Source organism: Cyberlindnera jadinii (genome assembly GCF_001661405.1).
Source record: "Cyberlindnera jadinii NRRL Y-1542 unplaced genomic scaffold CYBJAscaffold_9, whole genome shotgun sequence".
In the NCBI taxonomy this organism is placed as follows: domain Eukaryota; kingdom Fungi; phylum Ascomycota; class Saccharomycetes; order Phaffomycetales; family Wickerhamomycetaceae; genus Williopsis; species Williopsis jadinii.
The window spans coordinates 476,025-497,619 of record NW_017963660.1 but is presented as its reverse complement, the minus strand read 5'-3'; the positions used below and the strand labels follow the sequence as shown (position 1 = coordinate 497,619).

The following is a 21,595-nucleotide window of genomic DNA, read 5'->3' as shown; positions in this document are numbered from 1 at the left end:
AACCATAGATAAGAGTTCGTCTACAACAGAAACAAAAACATATAAATACAACGTGTCGTGGGATTGTGATATATCCGTGTCAAAGCTCATGGAAGTGCTAAGAGTCTATTTCAAGAAAATCAGAAGACGTGACTCTTTTATCAACTTTAGAGCTTATGCTTACTGGCAGTTGCAATTTAGAAGTGCCGTGGTTATTGAAAAGAAGTGTGCAACGGTAACTGAAGAAGGAGAAAGAAAAGTACATTCGACTTATAGTTGTTCTCACTGTCAAAAACAAGCGTATACCTTTGTTGAGTGTCCTCACATAACATGTGTGAAGATGAGAGCAGTCTTAAAAGGCCATCCTCTCATCCCATCGATGCAGCTTCTCGTTAAAGAAGTTCTTCGCGAGGACAGACGAAAGGGACGGTATGGTTACTGTCCACCAATACTCAGATATAACAGTCAGCTTTCAAGGGCCAACAGATGTATTCTCAAGAAAACAGTATCTGCTAGTCATAATTCTACAGTGAAGCTTTTCAGCCAAGATCAGTTGTTGGGCACTGTGAGCGTGTTGAAGAGTAACAACTCCACCACTGAGGGCGTTAAAGAGATGAACAGGAAGAGAATGGCTTATGCTTCTAATAGGCACAAGTCGGCTACAGAGGTCGCAAAGAAAAGAGGCAGAGGACGACCAAAGAAGTCAGAGAAGCGCAAAAACTACAAGAGGAAAAAGCTTTTAGAGGAGACAGAAGCTGATAAAAGTGGCACAAGCACATCAAAATGATTAGTTTATGTATAATAAACATGAGCGTATCTTGTATTAGTCCATTCTGTAAACAAAGCCATATTCGATTAATGGGTCATTACTCCAACATCTACTACCATTGGATTTGTCAACACAACAACCATTTTTTCTACCATCTCACTGTGCTCATATGTACAAATGGACCACAACTCGCTCCTTTTGTGACCATAACTAGAACCCAAGCTACATAATAGTGCATAAGGCGTATTATTGGTAAAGACAACAGTAGTGCATTCGTCAAGTGCTCGGAAAAGTTTTTTTTTTCGCAAATTCACCGGCGAGAAAACGCCCACGCGGTGGCCACCGGTTCAGGCATTAGCTCCGATCCAGGTAAAGTGGCCCCGCCAGCTTGGTGTCCAGCAGTAAATTGGCGCAATTCGGGATCAACCACCCCCATGTGGGGCCCGGAGTTTGACACATCCTACACTTAAATGCTTCCACAACTCCACACACACATCCTACCACCACCAAAATCACTGTTCCACGCTCACAAAATTCACGCCTTTCCAATGAGACCAAAATACTCTGGTATTTGCACCATTTGGGTTTTTCATTCCATTATTTTACTGTTAACATCTACCCAAATTTTATAATCCGAAAAAGACTCACCTATTCTCGGAGATATCCTAAATTAATATATACTATATAATCCCATAACTCGGGAACTAGCAGAGCTTTCGAGCTATAACCACCACTACTGGATAGCTACGCTCCAGAGGTTACCTATGGGCTTAAGTTGTTTCCCGGTTTATGGGTGCCCATCTCCCTGGAAAGCAAAAACATTCTTCGGAGATGGCGCGAGCGTGAAACAATAGCGTATCGACGTTAACTAGTTTAGTAATGAGCAGCAACTCTGACAGCTTTAAACGATTGGGAGTGGACCAGAAGTACATTTTCGTTTCATATGTATCTTGTAGTACTGATTGTGTGACTATGTATGGATTATGGTGTCAGCTCAATGAGATGCTAAGGCGATAGTTGTAAGTATGGAGGACTGGTTGAGTAACGACAAAGTTCAATTGATGCTACTCAAACTACAATGACAACAACAATCTAAAAGAAAGAGACACCCCCTCTGGTTCTTGAGCCTTCATATATACCGTCAACCTCGGATGAGTAAGTTAGAACTATTGGAAACCAGTACAATTCGACAAAGACACGATCCAATATGGAAGAAGGACGACATAACGTGGAAGACAAGACGATGCGTTGCGTAAAATGGATGATACCTTGAGGAAACCAAACAGTTCTTATGAATAGCCTTCGAAAGTACCAATTAAACGTGCTGTAGACTCGAGAAGTAATACATGGTACAGATGGCGTGGGAGGTTTTCCACAGGTCAGTGAAAAGTCTTGATAGTGTAAGCACTTTGCCCACTCAAAATGAACACAGCGTGGTTGGAACCCTTACGACAACGTGTAAATCAATGATATTGAGTGTATCATATTCGATAGTCTCCACATGAGCTGGTGGTGTGTGCAGTGCCGTCAATCAGTGGGATTGGATCTTGGCTGCACTCTCTACTAACTGAGGAGATGAAAGAAGTGCAATTGAAAAGTGGAAACGTATGGATGACAAGTAGACATGCTCATGAGTGCAGAATATAATGCCTTAGATGTACATAGCTGAAACCCTATAGATCAAAGTAACCGATTAAAACTATCAGCACATCAGTTTCAATAATCGACACCATGCCCACTTGGAAGACGACAAAATTGGGTTTAAACTCATGATAAAGCATTCAAAGAAGTCACATCCGTTAATTGAAGAGCCAACCAATATCAAAGACTCACTGTAAATGCCACCACTCAATTGAGTTGTGCTGATGTAACTTGATTCATGAGTCGTTCTGGATTTTGGAATTTCCATCATCTTCAGTTCTAAATCGAGACAGCACAATGGTGACTCATGATAAAGCGTTCAGATAAGTCACAAAGTATTCTTCCTTTTCCATAGAATCGTGGATGAGTATTGGGGTGGCCTATCTTTGGTTTGTATTGTGTTGAGAGATCGCCTTCTTCATGAGTCCCTGTGACAACTGTTATCTCCAGGTAGCGAACAGAACTGTTTAGCAACCAACTGTAAAACATTCAGACAGAGTCATATTATAGTTCAGTTATGAGAAAACCTTCCACGAGAAACGTACATATGTTCTTGAGCTTGAGTTATGAGAATATAAGTGTCATCATCAATCACTGTGAACATCATCAAGTCTGATTGGAAATTAGTGTAGCTAAATGAAGAGCGGAGATGAAGCTTTCACACCAATCACACAAGATAGGCATGGTGTCACTAATGTAGCACTGCCGATGTGTAGTTGACGTCCCAATTGTGTCGTACAAAACTTCACTATTTCACGGCCCATATCAAGTTTGCGTTTCACACACAACAAAATGCAGATCGATACCAAGACCGTCAAATACCAGAAAGCAGGGAGACTCGGGTATTTATACCATCACTGTGTATGCTTCATCAAGTTGTTCTTGTTGAGAACCAATGGAAATGCCAGTTCAAATACGTAGATGTGTTGATCCCTAGTTGTTAGAATCTTGAGCCAAGGAGACATGTCTATACTTTATGCATGAGACAGAGTGGTGGCTTTTCACCCAGTCCTTTGAGTAAGAAACGATCAAGATGGTTCAAAGCTCTCATTGGAAGACCAATTATTGTATAGTAGGTGAGACCCTTAAAACTCTCATCTCTTCCTCTAGCGCTGTTCCTGTAACTTTCACAGTCACTCAAAGCCTTTCAAGTCATTTGGAATAGCCTTATGTGATACACAGAAGCATTCCATACTAAAGCCATCATCTTCCAAAGACTCAGTGCTTGAACTGTCAATGGAAGGAGTGTGTTGATATAAGAAAGTCCCCTTCGCTTTGTTGATGTTTTTTCTCAACCCCGCTCAATTTTGATGTTCGGAAGTTCGCAGTCAGCAAATGTGAAACCATGGCAACGCATCAATGACAACTACTTCCCCAACGTTCAATGACAACAGCTTTGATCCATAGAGAGTGGATTTAAAGTACAAGAAGTATAGCTCTCTATCATAGATAATTAGTTATATACCTGTGTGTAGCTTGTAGAATCAGCAGGAGGTGCCTATGGATGGATGATTTCAGCTACAAAAGGTCCAATGAGTAACAACAAAGGTCAATTCATACTTCTCAAGACATAACCCAAGCCTAAATCTACCAAGACATACACTTCACAGTACAGAAAGGGTACAGTATATTGTGTGACTCTACGCAAAGCATTTGGAAAACAGAGTGAGTGGGGATCAATTGATTTGGTCATCTCAAAGTTTACAATAAAGTAACAAGAAGAGATAGCTGTATCCAAACATCACAGCAAAGTCTTAGACCATCCACTATAGTAGCTCTTCTAATTCGATATCTCTGAATCATACCATGGTGATTATCTTGTGTCATTCATTCCAGTTCGGATAATGAATCTCCGTCTAAAGGTGCCATCAAAAAAACAGTAATGATATGGGCAAAGTAGCAACAACCATAAACCATTCAAGAAATTGAGTCTCAATCATTCTACGACAAATGTATGAGTTGGTGAGCCATCTCATAAGGTGCCAAGAGACGTGTGATTACCAATAAAGCAAAGCCCATGGATCATATGAAATGATGAATATGTCAGATGGTGTCTAGATTGATGATCCGTCAACCTCAGTAGTGTATCTGTGGATTATGAATAAGACCGATTAGCTTCTTAGATTGTTGAAGTTTATATTTCCTTAGATGAACAACCAAATACATTGTTCACTATGTCTGCTGATAGAAATACATCAATGGCTTGAGACATCCGGTTGAATATCCAACAGATGCAAGAGAGGAACCAGGCACTTCTTGTGGTTCACTCTCCACATGAGTATCCACATATACTGTAACTTTGATCATCGATAAATTCGATAGGTGTATGTGATGTAGGGTACACCAATGTAAGGATTTCAAAAGTACCACCATTTGGAAGACAACAGAGTTTGAATCAAACTCATGATAACACATTATAACAAGTCACATCGTATAGTTAGCTGTCAACAGGATATCCTGTAGTTGCTGTGTGTTCAAGCTCTCTGTTGAACTGTGTAAGTAGAGCCTGCATCATCAAATGTTCTGGATTTTGTAAACCATCTTCTTCAATTTGAAGTCGAGACAGCACACCAGTGACTCATAATAAAACATTCAGATAAGTCACAAATCACACTTCTGGTTCCATATGAGCCTTTTTGAGTACTGTCTTGTTTACCCCTTGGTTTCTGTTGTCTATGAATAAGATCTTTTTCCTTAGTCATTGGAATCACCGATATTTTCAAGTTAGACAGCAGAGCTCTTTGGAAACACAGTGCAGAACATTCAGACAAGTCTCATAGTATAACTGACTTTCCATAAAATGCACCGTATGTAATATACAACCGTCATTTCGTCTGAGATCCGTAAATGGAAGCTGTTTCAAGAATCACTAAGACCATCACCAATTTCAATTCGAAATCGATGTAGTTCTATGAGGAGTGAAGGTAAACCCACCAAGACAGTTTCATGATCCAGAAATGTCTATCCTTCATGGTCTATTGGCACTGTGTACATCTTCTTTGATTGATGTCGAGTACTGGGGGACTGTTTCAAGAGACACCTCACATTTGTGTTTCACTTATACCAAGGAGCAATAGAGAGCCACACAATACCATTAAGCGGTAGAAAACAACAACACTTGGATATTGATACAATCTATGAGTATAATTTGTCACCTCATTACGCTTGAAACCATATGGAAATGCAAATTCATATGTATAGATGTGTTGATTCAGAACTATGTAAAGCTTTAGCCAAGGAGATAGGGCCATACATCGTCGAAATGAGGAATTGAAGTAGCTTTTTGATCTGTGGTTTGAGTTGTAAGTTAACCGAATAGTCCATGTGATCCATTGATACCAGTTTTCCCATCCAGTTCTCTCATTGAAAGACAACGTCTTGTACGTCAGGAGAAATCATTGAGACTTTCATATATGCCACCTCTAACACTGGTATTCAGACTTTCACAATCACTCAAAGCCTTTCAAGTCATTTGGAATAGCCTTATGTTATAAGTAGCAGCATACCATACTAGAGCTACCATCTTCTAACGTTTTCAATCTTAGACTGTTAATGGAATAAGTGTGTTCATACAAGAGAGTTCCCCTTTGTTGATGTTTTTTCTCAACCTCCACTCTATTTTGATGTGCGGATGTTTTGGGTCACCAAATGTGAAACCATACCAACGCATCAACGATACTTCACCAACAATCAATAACAACAACAGCTTTGATCCATAGAGGATGGACTTCAAGTACACTTGGTATAGCTCTTTGTAATATACAGATAAGTAAGTGACTTTGTATTGCAGGTAGGATCAGCACGAGATGGTCATGGCTGGATGACTTCAGTTACAAAGACTCAATGAGTATCAACAACGGTCGATTCATACTCGTCAAAATTCAACATAGACGTCGATCTATCAAAGAGGAGATATCTGGTGACTCATAAATAGTGTTGTATACACTGTAACAGAAATTAAAACGTTTAGAAAACCAAGTGAACTGGAATCAATAGGTTTATGTTATACTATAAATCAAAATATGGCAGTAACAACGAGAGACAACAGTTTTCAAGAACCACAGGGGAAGTTTGAGCTGTTGATGGCAATTACTCTACACTTTCGATGCTTTTGAATCACCATATGGTAATCGTATTGGGTTAATCTGAGAGTGTTTGTGTTGACTCACTGTTAAAATTTGGACTAAAAAAGAGCAATGGTATAAACGAAACAGCAAATTTCAGATCACCACAGAAGAAATTGAATCGCTGCAATAGCCCTTACCAGCTAACATTCATACCAATTACTCATAAATGATAGTACTAGAAGGTTCCGTCCCACCTAATTATCTTTTAATGCTGATCAAAGTAGCTTGGTGCTTATTTTTCAGTTTTGTTTCCCGCATAGTCAGCTATAGCATATGTATCATGGGCAAGTTTCCCATAGTTCTGGAAGAACAACCATACATAAACATCCATACTAGGAGTACCCACGCTGAAGCCCAACAATAATTGATCTTATTCAATGAATGATGATAGAAGTTTCTCTTATTGTTCTGTGCGGGTTGTCAACAAACAAGCAGAAGCTCCCAAGGGGAGGATTCTCTTCGAATGATTCATTTAGCAAAACGCTGTCAAGGATATCCAAACGTATGATTGAATCTAATACTACTTGAAGAATTGAACATTATCATACGTCAAAACACTCTTTGATGCACAACTGAACTTCCCAATTTGGCATGTAGCCAGGTTGATGGTGAAGTAATCCAGTCTTGGTTGGACAATGGAACATGAATCTGGTATTCCAAGCTCTCATGACTACTAAAAGTTCAATGTGAGAACAGCAAAAACAATGGATAGATTAGAAGGAACTGTATCAGATGGTCTCCACATTCATGATCCATAAGCCTCAGTAGTATTTCCGAGGATTATAAATAAGACCCCTTAGCCTCTAAGATTGCAGAAATTCATACGTATGTAAGAAGTAACGAAACTTATATTGTTCACTATGTTGAATTCTTAAGGCCTCAAACTCGGTAACTTACTGAGTTCAGTAGACATAAGGTACTAAGTAGAGACTAATCAGCAGTGGACAGTCCAATGTCTATGTATACTTTGATGTTGATGATGTATCGCAATAAATAGACCTGCATTCGTCTATCATATAGTCTTACTGGAACTGTATCATAGTAGGGTACACTCTATAGTTACCAAGATACCTGTAAAGATGCTTGAAGATTATGTAGACTAACCTAACACAGCGGCAGCTCATCCAGCCTTTACACAATCTCGGAGTTTTTCATTATGTGCCATATCACCAGGTATGGAGACATCTCCAAGTCAGATGTTAACCCGTAATCATATACCGACAGATATTAGATCTTCGATCACCAAATACGATATCACAAACTTTAAGGGCCAACAGCCATGACTGTGATAACTCAACAAATGTAACTGACAAGCCTGTTCAACAAAACCAACAATTAATCAGCACTGTCTTACAAGTGGCGCATTATGCCTAACACGGAGGGCAGTAGTATTCCCATGATTCTATCTATTGTCCATTCATCTGACACGATATCCTGTTGGTAGGTGAGCCTTCCAATGCCGTTCAATAAATCATCACGACTCTACAAGTTGTATCAACGATGAATCGTATTAACAATTCAGATAAAGCAGGGAGAAATATCTAACTTTATTAACTTGAAGGGGATTTGAAATTGAAACGAGGATGGTTCAGTAATCTGAAGCTTAAATTATCATATATACCTCATCAGAGTACCGCATCATAAAGTTAACTATATATCAATCTTCTGGATTCTGATCGTCGAGCTTTCTCTGATTTATCCAGACTTTAAAAACCATAGACAGGTATTGGTATTGCAAAATCCAACCTCCATGATTGTTCACAGAATATACCACAGATTTCGTCATTCTTAGGCCCTAAAACCGTTGTAAACATTTTTGGAAGTTCTTCTTCACAGTGAATCCAATTCCTAGACATCAACTAGAAGTGTTTGTTTACTAACATTCGTTTGCTGTGCCCTCACATGTAACATTACCTTTGTTTTGATCAAAATTGCCCTTTAGTATACAAATTGGAAGTCGAGTCTTCTGTTTCCCACATCTGTTGTGTTTTCACGATAATCTTGTTGTTCTTCTGGGGACATTGCATTCCATTTGCGAGCCTTCTGGCGATTTCTAATGATATAGTATTGTCTAGCTGCAAAACACGCAATTATTGCAGCGACACTGATTCCAACAAGCCAGCTATTACCCCTGTGGTACAATGGTTTGTCGTCAGCTCTGTAAATGTTTGATCCCACAATACTTGCAGCCTGTGAAAACATGTTCACAATAGCTGCACTAACAGCTCTAGCACGCACAGAGTTTGAGTTCGAAGAGCACCACGAGATAGAAATCGGCCAGAAAGGGGCATGGCCCAACAGGATAGTCAAAATGACATAAGTTGGCCATACATCGACTTGAGTACCAGGCCAAAATCTAAGAGGAACCAAACACGACATGCACCAAACTCCTGTGAAAGCAAGAATCAAAGCACGAGTTTTCAATTTTTCACTCAACCAACCAGTGGTGACCATAGTTATGATGGCTAAAACGTTTGCAGGGATAGTTAAAAGATTGGTGTTGAACTTAGAGAATCCGAGTTGACGCAATGTAAGTGTCAAATAATTCGATACAGGACTGGTCATCATATCACCAAGGAATCTGACGATGTAGATTGGTAATAAATCAAAATCCGTGAAGGACATCGCCAACTCCTTCAAACTAACGGGCTCTCTATTATTCATATCACCTTTTGTAGGATCGTCCCTTAAAACACGGTTAACCACAATCTTCTCCTCACGATCCGTGAACCATCCATTCTTTCTGTACCATGTTTTAGTTTGGGCTGCTGAAGCAGGCATCATAAAATAACTGAAGACACCGATTAAGAAAGTGAAAACACCTTCTACGAGAAAAACCCATTGCCAACCGTGAGGGAAAACATTGGTCTGGATTCTGATAAGAGCAAATCCCAATAAAGCACTCAAAATACTAGTCAAAGGATTGGCAATGTAAAACAAAGAAAGTCTCAATGGCATCTCACTGTTCTTGTAGAAATATGACATCCATAGACATGTGTCACAAATGAACCCACCTTGGAAAAGACCAATGAGGCCTCTTGTAATGTAGAACCCAGCTTTGTTTGTGATAGCAACTTGAGAAACAGAAACCACACTCCATAGACAAAGCTGGGTTGGAATCCATAAATCAGCACCGATCTTCTTTGAAATCAACTGGGATGGTAACTCAGCACCTAAGAAACAAACCAGATTGATAGTTCTTGCAACGTTGTAGTCATTTGTTGTCAAGCCTAAATCATCAAGAATGTTGTCACTTAGTGCTTGAGCTATGTTGGCTCTGTCAAAGTCCAAAGCGGTGAACATGATATATGCCCAAAAGGTAACTCTCCAGTCACATTTCCAAATAACTTTGCGCTCCTCTTCAGGAGTCCATGTGAAGATGGGATCAAACAGATGACGACACTCATACTGGGCCTTTTCATAAATATTGGTGTAAAATTTGACATTCTCAGCATCCTTGAATATGTGGTACTCGCTAGATGAAAGCGATTCCTCATCAAAGTCCAACTGACGAGTACTTTCCTCGACATTACTCTTGACAACTTTGCCACTCCCACGAGAGTCTTCACTACTGATGGATGACATGTTTGGGTATAACGATCCTCAGATGGGGAGTGATGGATTGAGGTTGTGGATTATTGTGTTGTTATTTATACAAAACGTCTCGTCGAGTATTGTTATTAACCATATTGGAAGCTTCACAGTTTCAGTCACATGTCTGCCACATTGCCACATTGCCACATTTACTAGCTGCTTTAGTTGCCACATTGCTGTATTGTGATGAGTCTTCAAAAAGCTTTTCTGAGAAGCGTTTTGAAGTTGAGCCACTGCAAAACAGTGGCGTAAGACGGCCGTTTATCAGGCGCACCGGTAATATAAGTGGCTGCGTTCAGCCGCAGACGATGTGCTAATATCTCATATGGTGATGTGAACATTTTTCCGTAAACTGGACAACAGCTTGCTATAACAGTGCTTGGAAATACATCACGAGTCCAAGATGGTTAGTATATTTCTGATTTCTTTGTCTTGTTGTTTGAACACTTCACCATCGACTTTGTTCCAAGGTATAGTAGAGCGCCAATACATGCATTAAACCATACATTTAACCTTTTAAGTGGGTGCGCAACATATAGCAAATTCAGATGGTCTATCTATCCCACCTTAGCAGCCACATCATAAAGTGAACTTATAGGTCTATAAGCCAATGATAATCAGTTATATGAGCCTCTTTCGGCATAATACCAATATAAGTTCATATTGCACGTGGCTTTTTGTGACGGATCTCGAGGGCAGCTCAGCCATTTGGCGCACTGAGTTGTGGCAACTCAATCTATCAAAAAGGGGATCAAGAAGCGTTGGCGGTGTTAGGTTTATTACATGTAGATCTAAAACGGCTTTACCTCTAGCAGATCAAATCTCGCAATCTGGCTCTTTACAAAGATCATTTTATGAATTTCTCGAGTCAAATCACGGAAGGACCCAATTATAATCTTTTGAGTCTTTGTTTCAAGCTCATAGGTAAACAATATGTGATGTGTGATCAGCGAATGGCAAAGGTTTCCTCAAAACTTAACACTCCCGTCCTCTAAGATGTAATCTATGGATGGTTCATTAATCCCAATGTGTTCCAAAGCCCGTCGATTTGACAGGAAATGAGGGCTGCGTTGTGATTTATTGACCCGTATGGTAGATGGCAGACAAAGTCTATTACGACACTATTGTTGTATTTAATAAACACTGAATTGAGACTATCAGCTATAGTCGTATGCTGAGAGATCGATGGACAGCTATTGGAATGTATTGGAATTGTTCATGTGGTTAGATTCCTTATTCCATGGATCGTCGGTTAAAATAACTAGCTATCTTTCATTCGATTATTTTTCAAAGTCTGTAAAATTGTGGCTCGTTGCGCAGCTATAACAATTGACCTGGTTAGCAGGGTGTATTGCAATTGGTCAAGTGGAATGATTTAGTTGACACAGACAAATACAATGTACCATATAACACAGTGGAGACTCAAATCTTACGATTCTTTTCAATCCTTTCCCACCCCTTTCCCCAATGTATAAATAACAGCTCTATATCCCTCCCCTTCGTGAAGTTGGCTAAATCACTGTACATCAAGGAGCAATGGCGAGCAGAATCAGTGTCTACACAGCACCAAGTGCCACTCATTTCAGAAAAAGTGAAGACCGTATTGATGAAAAGTCAGGGTTGAAGAAAGTGAGCGAGAAAGAATATAGAACAGTTGACTACCCTCAGTGGCTCCCAACTTGGGACCCAAATGAAAAGTACGATTCTTATCCAGATGATCTCAATAGAGCGTTCAGCGACCGTGGTTTGTTGGCTGATGAGCAATTGAGAAATCTTTTCCCACCAGAAAAAGCTGATGAGGTGAAGGTGAAGAAGCTCAGTCCAAAATTGGGTAGTGAAGTTAGGGGTCTGCAATTGTCCCAGTTGGATGACGCTGCAAAGAACGATTTGGCTCTATTTGTTGCTCAGCGTGGTGTTGTGGTGTTCAGAGACCAAGATTTAAAGGACAAAGGTCTTGAGTTCAACAGACAATTTGGATCATACTTTGGACCTTTGCACATCCATCCTTCATCTGGTGCTCCAGAGGGTTATCCACAGTTTCACATTGTCTACCGTAGAAAGGACCCGACTGAGTATGAAAAGACCTTTAAGGATAGACTAACGGTTAAGGGATGGCACAGTGATGTCACTTATGAGAAATACCCACCTGGAACCACATTCTTTACACTTCTTCAAGGACCTGAAACAGGTGGCGATACAATCTTCAGTGACACCGTGGAGGCTTACAAGAGACTCTCTCCAACATTCCAGAAGATCCTTTCTGGTTTGAAGGGTGTGCACTCCTCTGAGTTACAAGCTCAAGCTTCGAGACGTGAAGGTGGAATTGAAAGAAGACCGCCATCTACGGTTCTTCATCCACTCGTTCGTACCCATCCTGTTACTAAGGAAAAGGCGTTATTCGTTCCGGGGTTTATTGAAAAGATTGATGGCTTGAAGCACGAAGAGTCTGAAGCTATTTTGAATGTTTTATTCGATCATGTCAATAACTCCCATGATTTACAGATCAGAGCAAACTGGGAACCGGGTACGGTTGCTGTTTGGGACAACAGACGTGTCTTACATGATGCAACATTGGATTGGGATTCAGGATCAGTCCGTCATTGTTACAGAATCACACCAATGGCTGAAAGACCAGTTGAAAATGAGGATGAACTCGAAGAGTGGAATCGTTGAATTATCTGGAATAGTTTTTTATGGTTAACAATAAAGTATATACGCTGAATTAGATCAGTAGTTATGAATCAAGACGAGGTGTTTTAACTACTCGTAAAGCCAACATTGATTACAACACTAAGTCAATGTTTTGACTATTCCACGACAGTGAACTTCGCTTGTGACAACGGCCCTGACATCTTCAGCAGGTAAAGTCTAGTACTTGGCTGGGATTTGAGTCTCATTCAGGTCAGCGTAGTAGTGTCCATAGGCACGTTGGAAACTTGCTTGGTTTTACAAGAATTACAACAGGTTGGTATCATAAGGCTTGCACTCGATAGAACCACTAATCAAAATGCGTCTTTCGGGAATGCTCCAAGACCTTCTTCCATAGTCATACTCTTCTCCTGGCAATCTTGAACGTTTTTTATCGTTGGGCATTTCAACAAACTTATATAGAGTCGTGTAATTTCTTACCATGCTTTGATTCAGAGATCGAAGCACTATTAGAGAATTCCTTTGTAGAGCCAACAACAATCCCCTTATTCGGGTTTACTAACTTAGTCAATACAAGTTGATCTGTAGTGCCTCGGTGTGATGAACGCGATTTGGACCTTCGGGATCAACCTGTGCTGCGCGGCCTAGCGGGTATTGACTTCAATGCCTGATCCCTTGTTTAATAGGATGATTTTGAAACTAACAAAATCCTCGCCTGAACAGTCTTCGAAAACTGTAGCATAAGATTTCGTGCATGTAGTCCCAAGCGTGTGTACGGTGTGGATATGTTAAAATGATACTAATTTGAGTCCCGTTAGTATGGAAAAGATTTGTCTCGACCTTTAGTTATTAAAAGAACACATCTCAAAGATAAAACAAACACTCTTGCACATAGTATTGATAAAAGTAGACTCACATGTAGATCTCTCCCTTATACTTACTGAGATTGAAGTATTTTCTGCTGTTATGTTTCTGCACACCAAGGCAAACACTTTAACCTCTGGTAACAAAGAAGTACGATGTTCTAAATTTGTTGGTGCTATTGGTTCAATATTCGCAAATTCAACGGTGGTTTCTTCTCAGGACAATCACATCTCTAATTGCCTTATAGGTTTACAGAAGCTGTGTATAGCGATTGTGTTGAGAGAGGAATTCACCAATCTTGCCGATGCAGTCCTCAGGTATATTGGGTTCTTTTTCGTTTTGAACATCTTTAAGCAATTCAAGATGACGATTTGTAGCTAAGCCTGGATCTAGTACATAAAGTTCTGCAAACTTATCTTGAGCACTTTCGTGAGCTATCGCACTATCAACACTATGGAATAAACGTCCGTTGATAGTCATTGAATAAGTCCCCTCTCTCGAATCAACAGTACTGTTAGAAACCAGAATGATAAACCAAGGAATGGTATTAACTGGTCGAGAATAATTGGAGGTGATTGGACCCAATAATATATTATTCATGTACTTTGGAGGTTCTTTCAATACCTCACCGAGTGAAACTTTCCCCAATCACGACAAAAGGATGGTAATTCAGTATAGATATGAAGGTCATGGCAACCGCAACACTTTTCAAGACCTGGATTATACACCGAGTTATGTGGCCTCCTCTGTTGTTGTTGGTCATAAACTGGATCATCATTCTCATTACAACCATTGGCATCATTCCCAATGATGTGTTCAAAGTCGGTATCATGGTCAAAACACCACTACAGTTTAAGTTTTCTAATAATCCTTGCTATATTTCTTGGTCCATCTCTTATTCTATAAGCCATAGTTCCATTATCAAGTTCAGGTTCAGGTACTGGCGGCTGTTGTGGTAAATCTGTAATCTCTGAATGTGTATTCTATAACAGAATTTGGAGACCCATGGCTCTGTATCTTGTTCTCAGGACAGGTCAGTCAGTATGTCTCAATAATTACTGCGTCTTCTTGTTGTGTCGTACCTCCATTCGTTTCAAGTTACCGCTGTGCTTCTGGAATAGCCGCTGAGGTTTCTTCTTCAGATTGAGGACGTCGTGGACATCACAGGGAAGAGAACTGTATAAAAAGCCAACAAATTTCAACTCCTTGTTCCTTTGTTCCCATGATTTCACCCCTTTAGGAGCAAAAATGTCAATTGATTACGCCAAAAGACGTGAGACCCAGTGTAAGTGACCCCAGATGTATTTAAAAGATGAGAAGCTATCTAACTACTGTTCTTTGTTTGTAAGTATTCAGTGCAACAGGTAATCGTATAGTGAGCGGTTGTGTCTGTGTGAATGAAGCTGGAGATAGTGTACTCCTGATTGGCTCGTCCCGTCACAACAACGACAGATGGGTATTACCAAAGGGAGGTGTTGACATTGCTGAGGATGATGACGGTGACTATGTGAAAACTGCGATCAGGGAAACGTGGGAAGAAGCTGGTGCTACAGGAACCATTGTTAGAAAGTTGGAAGTGATTCCAGATCAGAGATCACCGGCTGAATGGGCAAAAGGTTCCATGAAGGACACTAATGGCATCTTGATGAACCCACCGAAATCGGAATTTCACTTCTACGAGATGAAGGTCGAGAAGCTACATGATGAATTCCCAGAAAGTGCAACCAGGAGAAGAAAGTGGTTCACGCTTCAAGATGCAGTTAGAAGTTTACTATGGAATCAGAGACCGGAACTCGCAAAGGCAGTTCAGCAGGTGATGCTGAATAGTCGTGCTTGAGCAAAGAGGGGGCAACAGTCTTATCTGCCACCTGGGAACCCACTCAACAATTCAATCCAAATTTCCAACCCGCGATTTATAACAATGATATAATATGTGATACTTTATTTCTGAAGACTTTCATGGCGCTTGAAGCGTAGACAACATCCAAGAATAGAGCTTAAAAAGCCCAACACCATGTTCCCATGTAAGATCAATATACGGAAAGCTGGAATCTCCCCTGAGTGTCTAGGAATTAATGGAGAATTTCCCATTTTCCCATTTCAAAGTTGTTTAGGAAGAGCAACAGCTTGCACCATCTGCAACGTCAACCACTGTTTTAATGCAGTTAGATGAAGAGCTCTAATAAAGTGGGCTTTTAGCAAGCTGCACACCCGTAAATTTAAGGGCAGAAATTCTCGTTTAAAGTTCTGTCAAATATGCACACTGAGAAATTGCCGCTGCGACGCCGGACCTTTGTTTTGTCCTTCATTGTGTCCCGACACGAAAAAAAAAACCAAAATTGTGCGTCTAAATGTAGAAATTGTTGCCCAAAAAGGTGCCCTTTTGTAGACTTTTGTAGACTTTTGTAGACTTTTGTAGACTTTTGCGCCAAATGTGGAATTGCGGTCAGGGCACAAAAAGGCACAGCAAAATGACAACAACACTGATCTGTGGCAGGAAAAGTGTCCGATATGGACAATGCAAGCCTAAAATTTAAAGCCCTTTCACAGGGAAAGCTTTACGAAGTATACAACGGACATTTGACAAGCGCCTTATCTCGCTCGTATTATCCACTATCTTGTCCGGAAAGGGACAAGATCTTCTCAATGAGCCAGTGTAGACCATCCACTCACCACCACGCGTCCCTCAAGCAGCTGTGTATTTTACCACCTTGATTAGGCACGCATGTAACCACGAAACACATCGCTGAGTTCATCGACATCTACCCAAAGAACCACTCGAAAATTGTCACATCTTGTCCTCAGTTCATTTTGTTTCTCCCTAATCCACCAGTGTTTGGCCTTCCATTGCCAATTCACGAGGATACGCCTCTCGAGAATGACTGAAGACTACACGATCAAGACGTGCACCGGCTGCGGGACAATAAAACACACACTGCCTCTGACCGACCGCACCTTCTGTTGTGCCTCGTGCAAACCTGTTTGTCGACTACCACATCAACGGTGCGCGCAATATCCTCATCAAGTGTCTTGTCGCATCTCAATAGACACACACACAAGGAGTGCGTTCATGGACCTCTAAAATCACTACCTCTGTTCGGCCTCTAAGGAGCACAGAAATGTATGATCATGGACGTGCACCAATTAGCACTTCATTCGTGGAGATGCCAACCCCCACATTAATTACAGAATAGCCGATAACCGTCCTTCTACGGAGGGAAGAAAAATAGAAAATAATTCTAATTCGTCCGTATCTAGTACCTAAAGTTATTAAGGCCAGGAGGATGTTCATGTCCAATCATTGCATCATTCTTCTTCCTCAACAGTCTTCCGAACTCTTACTTTTAGTAATGCTAACAAAAATGTACTAACAGCAAGCAGACATCCGTTGTAAATAATGCAATTTTGATGGTCAGTGGGTAACCCACCAGTGGATATCAGCAGACCAGCTATGGGTGAGCCCAAGAAGTTACCAATACCTCTAAAGAAGTACATCAAACCACTCATGCTCTTGTAATTTTTGATTCCAAATATTTCACTCAAGCATGTAGGTAGAAGAGATATAATTGCTCCAGAGAATACGCCATAAAGGACAACAAACGCTATAAATGTGCCTCGTAGACTAATCAGCCAGAAGACAAGCACACATAGAGTACTCATGAGATTGCAAATTATGATCATGTTCAACCTGCCAATGTACCTATCTGCTAAGAATCCCAATATCACTTTGAATGTAGCGTTGATCCCGTTGTTTACTGCAATAAATACAGTTCCCTGTGTTGCACTAAAACCTAGCGTTTCTCCATAGGTTGACATATAATTCAGACTTATCAAGTAACCTGCACTCTGGAAGAACCCTGCAAACAGCTGAGTATACAAACTTATAGGATCAACGCTCATCAATCTAACGTCGAACACTTTTTTGAGGGACGATGTTGGATTTGCCGATTGTAACGAAGAATGTTGATTCACCAGTACGCTGGATCCTCCTGTCATGACGATACTGATAAAGGCTAGGATGCGCAAACTCCATCGCCATCCTAGATGGGAAATGAGCGTTCTTGTGATGGGACCCAACACCAATGCACCAGCACCGGTGCCTGAAAACAAAATCCCCAAGGCCACTCCACGGTGACGGGTGAAGAAAGGTGGGGCACAAACAACTGGTGGGATGTATGTGAAGGAAGCACCAATACCAAACAGTAAACCTTGACTCAAGATAAATTGATAGGCATTATCGGCTTGACAAAAACTGGCAGCTAATAAACCAAGACTCATCAGCATAGCACCAATAAACATAACAACTTGAGGTGACTTGAGGTAGTTCATTGCAGTATTGAAGAAAATTGCACAACAATACGTTGTTGCTGTGGCAGTGGTACCAATCATAGACACCACAGCATGAGAAGTGTTAACCAACGGCCCTTTGTCAGAGGTGTAAAACTCCTGAAAGACACCAAACGTGAATCCAATCCCAAACACAACAAAATTCGCAACAAAACCTGCAATGACTATTGCAATTGCCTGATATTGTGGCGGGACTTGTGGGATAAACGCAGCTAGCATAGTTGACTGTTGAGACATATCTTCAAGCAAAAGAGTGGTCCATCACCGTGAGCATCACTTGGGGGAGTTTATAAATATTTCAAAGACCCGGGGCTTCTCTGGTTTAGGAACTCTGCATTGCGGAGTCTCCAAAGCTCGGTCATCAACTTGGAGCCACCGGGGTTGAATGCTCAAGTTTGCTTCAAATGAGTGACACTGCTGGAACGAGCCCTGCCGATTTGACTAACAACACATCATAACAAAGAGAGTGAAGCGCTGTGTCATAACAAGACAATTGCCTTGCGTCATCGGTGGCGGCAAACCACAAAAGTCCCCAGTTCTGCGCGAACCAGAATAATTGATCCGGGTGACATGGACGCTAATCCGGCAGCCTACAGAGGGCACGTTTTCACAAAACAACGCCCAAAGAGCCCACGAGCTGTTACCCAATGGAGGTCGTTCACACGCGTACAGACTCTTAAAGTTTGCATGTGATAATGTGGTCAACGACGTGTTGCTGAACACAACAGCTGTATGCCAGCACTGTGGATGGCAGAACGAGTTGCAAGCTTCAACAGTTTATAGCTTGCAAATGATAACGAGTCATCTCTCCTTATGATCCAGCAACGTGTCTCAGTTCGCAACACTGTGCAAGAAAATTCAAGGTGCACGGGCTTATTTCCACATAAGCAGCGTGGAATTGGTATCCAGTGGAACTTTAAAGTTCGAACGTGGTTGCATACTTACGTTTTTGGCTCAGACTTCCCGATGAACATTATTATATAAATTCAATCATGGTACCCACATGTGTTTCAGAGGCGAGCTTCCCATTCACATTCCATAACGCAGTGAACAATGGATTACGAAAAACAAGCTGTCATCAGGGAAAGAGAGGACAGCCTTGATACTGGATCGGATTCTTTCTTACAAGACAACACCGCTGTCGAGACCAACGATGCCATTCTTGCAAAGAAGATCCATCTGATAAACAATGCCATTGATGAAATGGGATTCACATGGTATCATGCAAAGCTCTTTTGTATTGCAGGATTTGGATATTCTGTTGACTGCCAAATGGAAATGATCCAGTCTGCTGTTAGAACCTACGTCGGTTATCAAATGGGAGTGAATGGGTTCCCAATTGCCAACGAGATTTTCTCCGCTGGTATGATCTGCGGTTGTGTATTCTTTGGCTTCGGTTGTGACATCATTGGACGAAAGATCGTTTTCAATTCTTCCATTCTCCTGACTTCGATCTTTGGTTTCTTTGCAGGAGGTATGAGCAGCTATGCCACCTACTGTATCTTTATGTTCTTATCTGCATTTGCATCTGGTGGTAACACTGCTATTGACGTATCAGTGTTTATGGAGTTTGTTCCTTCGAAATACCAATACCTCAATACAATGCTTGCCCTGTTCTGGGGTGTTGGACAGACCATCTCTGCGTTGATCTCGTGGGCATTCATCCCGAACTTTTCATGCGAGGGTCCTGAAAACTGTCCTTCTCATCTCAACAGAGGTTGGAGATACTGCTGGTATGTCAACTCTGCAATTTGTTTCTTGGCCGCTCTCATTCGGATTTTCGTCATGAAGTTAGACGAAACTCCCAAATTCCTAGTTGCCACGGATCGAGATGCCGATGCAATCAGGGTCCTGGAGAAGATCGCTGTGAAGTATAACCGTCCACTTTCTCTGACACTGGAAGATTTGGAATCATGTGGCACCATTAATAAGGACTTCTTCGACTCTAATAAGGATGGTTACAGCATCAGAGCTCTGATGAGCGCTGTGAAAGTCAACCTCAGACTTTTATTCCAATCGAGAGTCATGATTAGATCCACTCTTTTGGTTTTCTTGTCATGGGGCTTCATCGGTATCTCATACTCAACTTTTTACTACTTCCTCTACGTATTCATTGCTGCCCGTGGTGGTGATACCGGCTCATCCCCATACTACGTTTACAGAAATGCCACTATCGCAAACTTTGTCGGCATTTTTGGACCTATACTTGCAGGGCTTTTGATCATGACAAGATTTAACGTATTTAACCGTGAATTTTGTTTGAAGAGAAAGGGAACAATGATCTTTGGTGCCCTTGCATCTATGGCAATCTTGTTTGGGTACACTACTGTTAGAACTCCAAACGCGGATGCTGGGTTTGGTGCTGCCACCTACTTCTTTGTGAACATTTACTATGGAACTTTGTACGCATATACTCCAGAAGTGTTCCCAACGAAGGCAAGAGGCACCGGTGTTGGCTTCTCCATGCTTATCTGCAGAATATTCGGTGCATTTGCTCCAGTTATCAACTACTTTGGAGGGAAAACTGGGACCTCGGTTCCTATTTGGGTTTGCGGCGGACTTATTGGTTGTCTTTCAATCCTTACAGCACTGATGCCATTTGAACCTTCGCTTCAAAGATCAGTTTGAAGAATAAATAACTTAGGATATGTACTTTTGTGTGTCAATGTGTACTTGTGTTTAAACTAATTGAGAGATCTTTTCAATACAGGATTCTCTTGTACTTGGACTCAAGCCTCCAGATAGGTATTGGAGGAAGAGAACCTTGGAAACAATTGGTTCTTGGACTCGACCCAAAGTTTCAAGTTCACCGGTCTTTGTATTTTCAAAGTAGAGCTGCAATTGGCCGTCGCCTAGTCTTTCCAAGACAAGGTTACTGTTTTTTGCAACGGATCCTTTGCGGAGAAATGCCTCCTTCAACTGCTGCAAACCTTTATCCAAAGTTTCGTCTTGGACTTTAGCAGCCAAAATGGACTTCACCAGCCCATCTCTGAGATGGTTAAAATCGGTGTTTCTAATTGGTGTAATTCTAGCAACCAATCTGATATTTGAGTCCAACAAGTTTGAGACGAGAACCTTGGATTTCTCCTTGTCATTCAGAGCTTTAAAGACATTTTCTCTGTGGCTCTTTGTAGAATCAGTGTCAATGAATGCACTTGACAAGAAGTTCGAGTCCAAAACCGTTGGTATTTTGTTGAGATCCTGAACAGCGGCGTAAATACCCAGGGCGTACACTTTGAAACTGACAAACGTCACAGATCTAACACCGGTACCGAGAACTGTATAGTCAGTACTGTATTTGAGATTTATTGGAAACGGATCAACAGCATTATCGACCGCAATGGAATTGGTCAATTCCTTGATCTTATCATCCAAGGTGATGGGCTTTGAAATCAACAGCCCACAGGTGGCCAGAGAAGCTCCCAATAGCACTCTAGCTGTGCCACTGCTTCTAAACGACTGGATGAAACGTTTCGTGAACAAACGAGCACTAAAGAAGGACATTTCACCGTTACTGTTGAAGTGATAGAGTGATTATGTGTAAAGAAGGGAGCGAAATGATGATTGCCTTTAAATGTCCTCAGGTTACCTTCTCATCGGACCATTGGATGAAAATCTATGGATG

At 41.2% G+C, this 21,595-nt stretch overlaps 8 protein-coding genes across 8 annotated transcripts; 5 read left to right on the top strand and 3 right to left on the bottom strand.

Moving 5' to 3' along the window:
• On the top strand, positions 1-1,048 carry CYBJADRAFT_103883 (uncharacterized protein). The gene is made up of 2 exons (XM_020212044.1): positions 1-646; positions 669-1,048. The coding sequence occupies exons 1-2, from the start codon at positions 89-91 to the stop codon at positions 720-722; spliced, it is 612 nt and encodes a 203-aa protein (XP_020069949.1). The 5' UTR covers positions 1-88; the 3' UTR covers positions 723-1,048.
• Positions 1,049-1,715: 667 nt separating this feature from the next.
• On the top strand, positions 1,716-2,611 carry CYBJADRAFT_168406 (uncharacterized protein). The gene is made up of 2 exons (XM_020215355.1): positions 1,716-2,224; positions 2,255-2,611. Exons 1-2 carry the CDS (start codon positions 2,104-2,106, stop codon positions 2,317-2,319), a joined length of 186 nt encoding a protein of 61 aa, XP_020069948.1. The 5' UTR covers positions 1,716-2,103; the 3' UTR covers positions 2,320-2,611.
• Positions 2,612-8,454: 5,843 nt separating this feature from the next.
• CYBJADRAFT_128671 (MFS general substrate transporter) lies at positions 8,455-10,101 on the bottom strand (the record flags this gene model as incomplete). Its single annotated transcript, XM_020212784.1, has 1 exon — positions 8,455-10,101. The coding sequence occupies one exon, from the start codon at positions 10,099-10,101 to the stop codon at positions 8,455-8,457; it is 1,647 nt and encodes a 548-aa protein (XP_020069947.1).
• Positions 10,102-11,646: 1,545 nt separating this feature from the next.
• Positions 11,647-12,783, top strand: CYBJADRAFT_173909 (TauD/TfdA dioxygenase family protein; the record flags this gene model as incomplete). Its single annotated transcript, XM_020216515.1, has 1 exon — positions 11,647-12,783. The coding sequence occupies one exon, from the start codon at positions 11,647-11,649 to the stop codon at positions 12,781-12,783; it is 1,137 nt and encodes a 378-aa protein (XP_020069946.1).
• Positions 12,784-14,871: 2,088 nt separating this feature from the next.
• Positions 14,872-15,938, top strand: CYBJADRAFT_185528 (NUDIX hydrolase; the record flags this gene model as incomplete). The annotated part of the gene is made up of 2 exons (XM_020217176.1): positions 14,872-14,908; positions 14,973-15,938. The coding sequence occupies 2 exons, from the start codon at positions 14,872-14,874 to the stop codon at positions 15,458-15,460; spliced, it is 525 nt and encodes a 174-aa protein (XP_020069945.1). The 3' UTR covers positions 15,461-15,938.
• A 991-nt stretch (positions 15,939-16,929) lies between these two features.
• Positions 16,930-18,207, bottom strand: CYBJADRAFT_163252 (MFS general substrate transporter; the record flags this gene model as incomplete). The annotated part of the gene is made up of 1 exon (XM_020213750.1): positions 16,930-18,207. One exon carries the CDS (start codon positions 18,205-18,207, stop codon positions 16,930-16,932), a length of 1,278 nt encoding a protein of 425 aa, XP_020069944.1.
• Positions 18,208-18,615: 408 nt separating this feature from the next.
• On the top strand, positions 18,616-20,624 carry CYBJADRAFT_103801 (high-affinity inorganic phosphate transporter and low-affinity manganese transporter). The gene has a single exon (XM_020212043.1). It carries the CDS (start codon positions 19,024-19,026, stop codon positions 20,596-20,598), a length of 1,575 nt encoding a protein of 524 aa, XP_020069943.1. The 5' UTR covers positions 18,616-19,023; the 3' UTR covers positions 20,599-20,624.
• CYBJADRAFT_168401 (chalcone isomerase domain-containing protein) lies at positions 20,335-21,533 on the bottom strand. The gene has a single exon (XM_020215354.1). The coding sequence runs from the start codon at positions 21,472-21,474 to the stop codon at positions 20,650-20,652; it is 825 nt and encodes a 274-aa protein (XP_020069942.1). The 5' UTR covers positions 21,475-21,533; the 3' UTR covers positions 20,335-20,649.
• Positions 21,534-21,595: the final 62 nt, after the last annotated feature.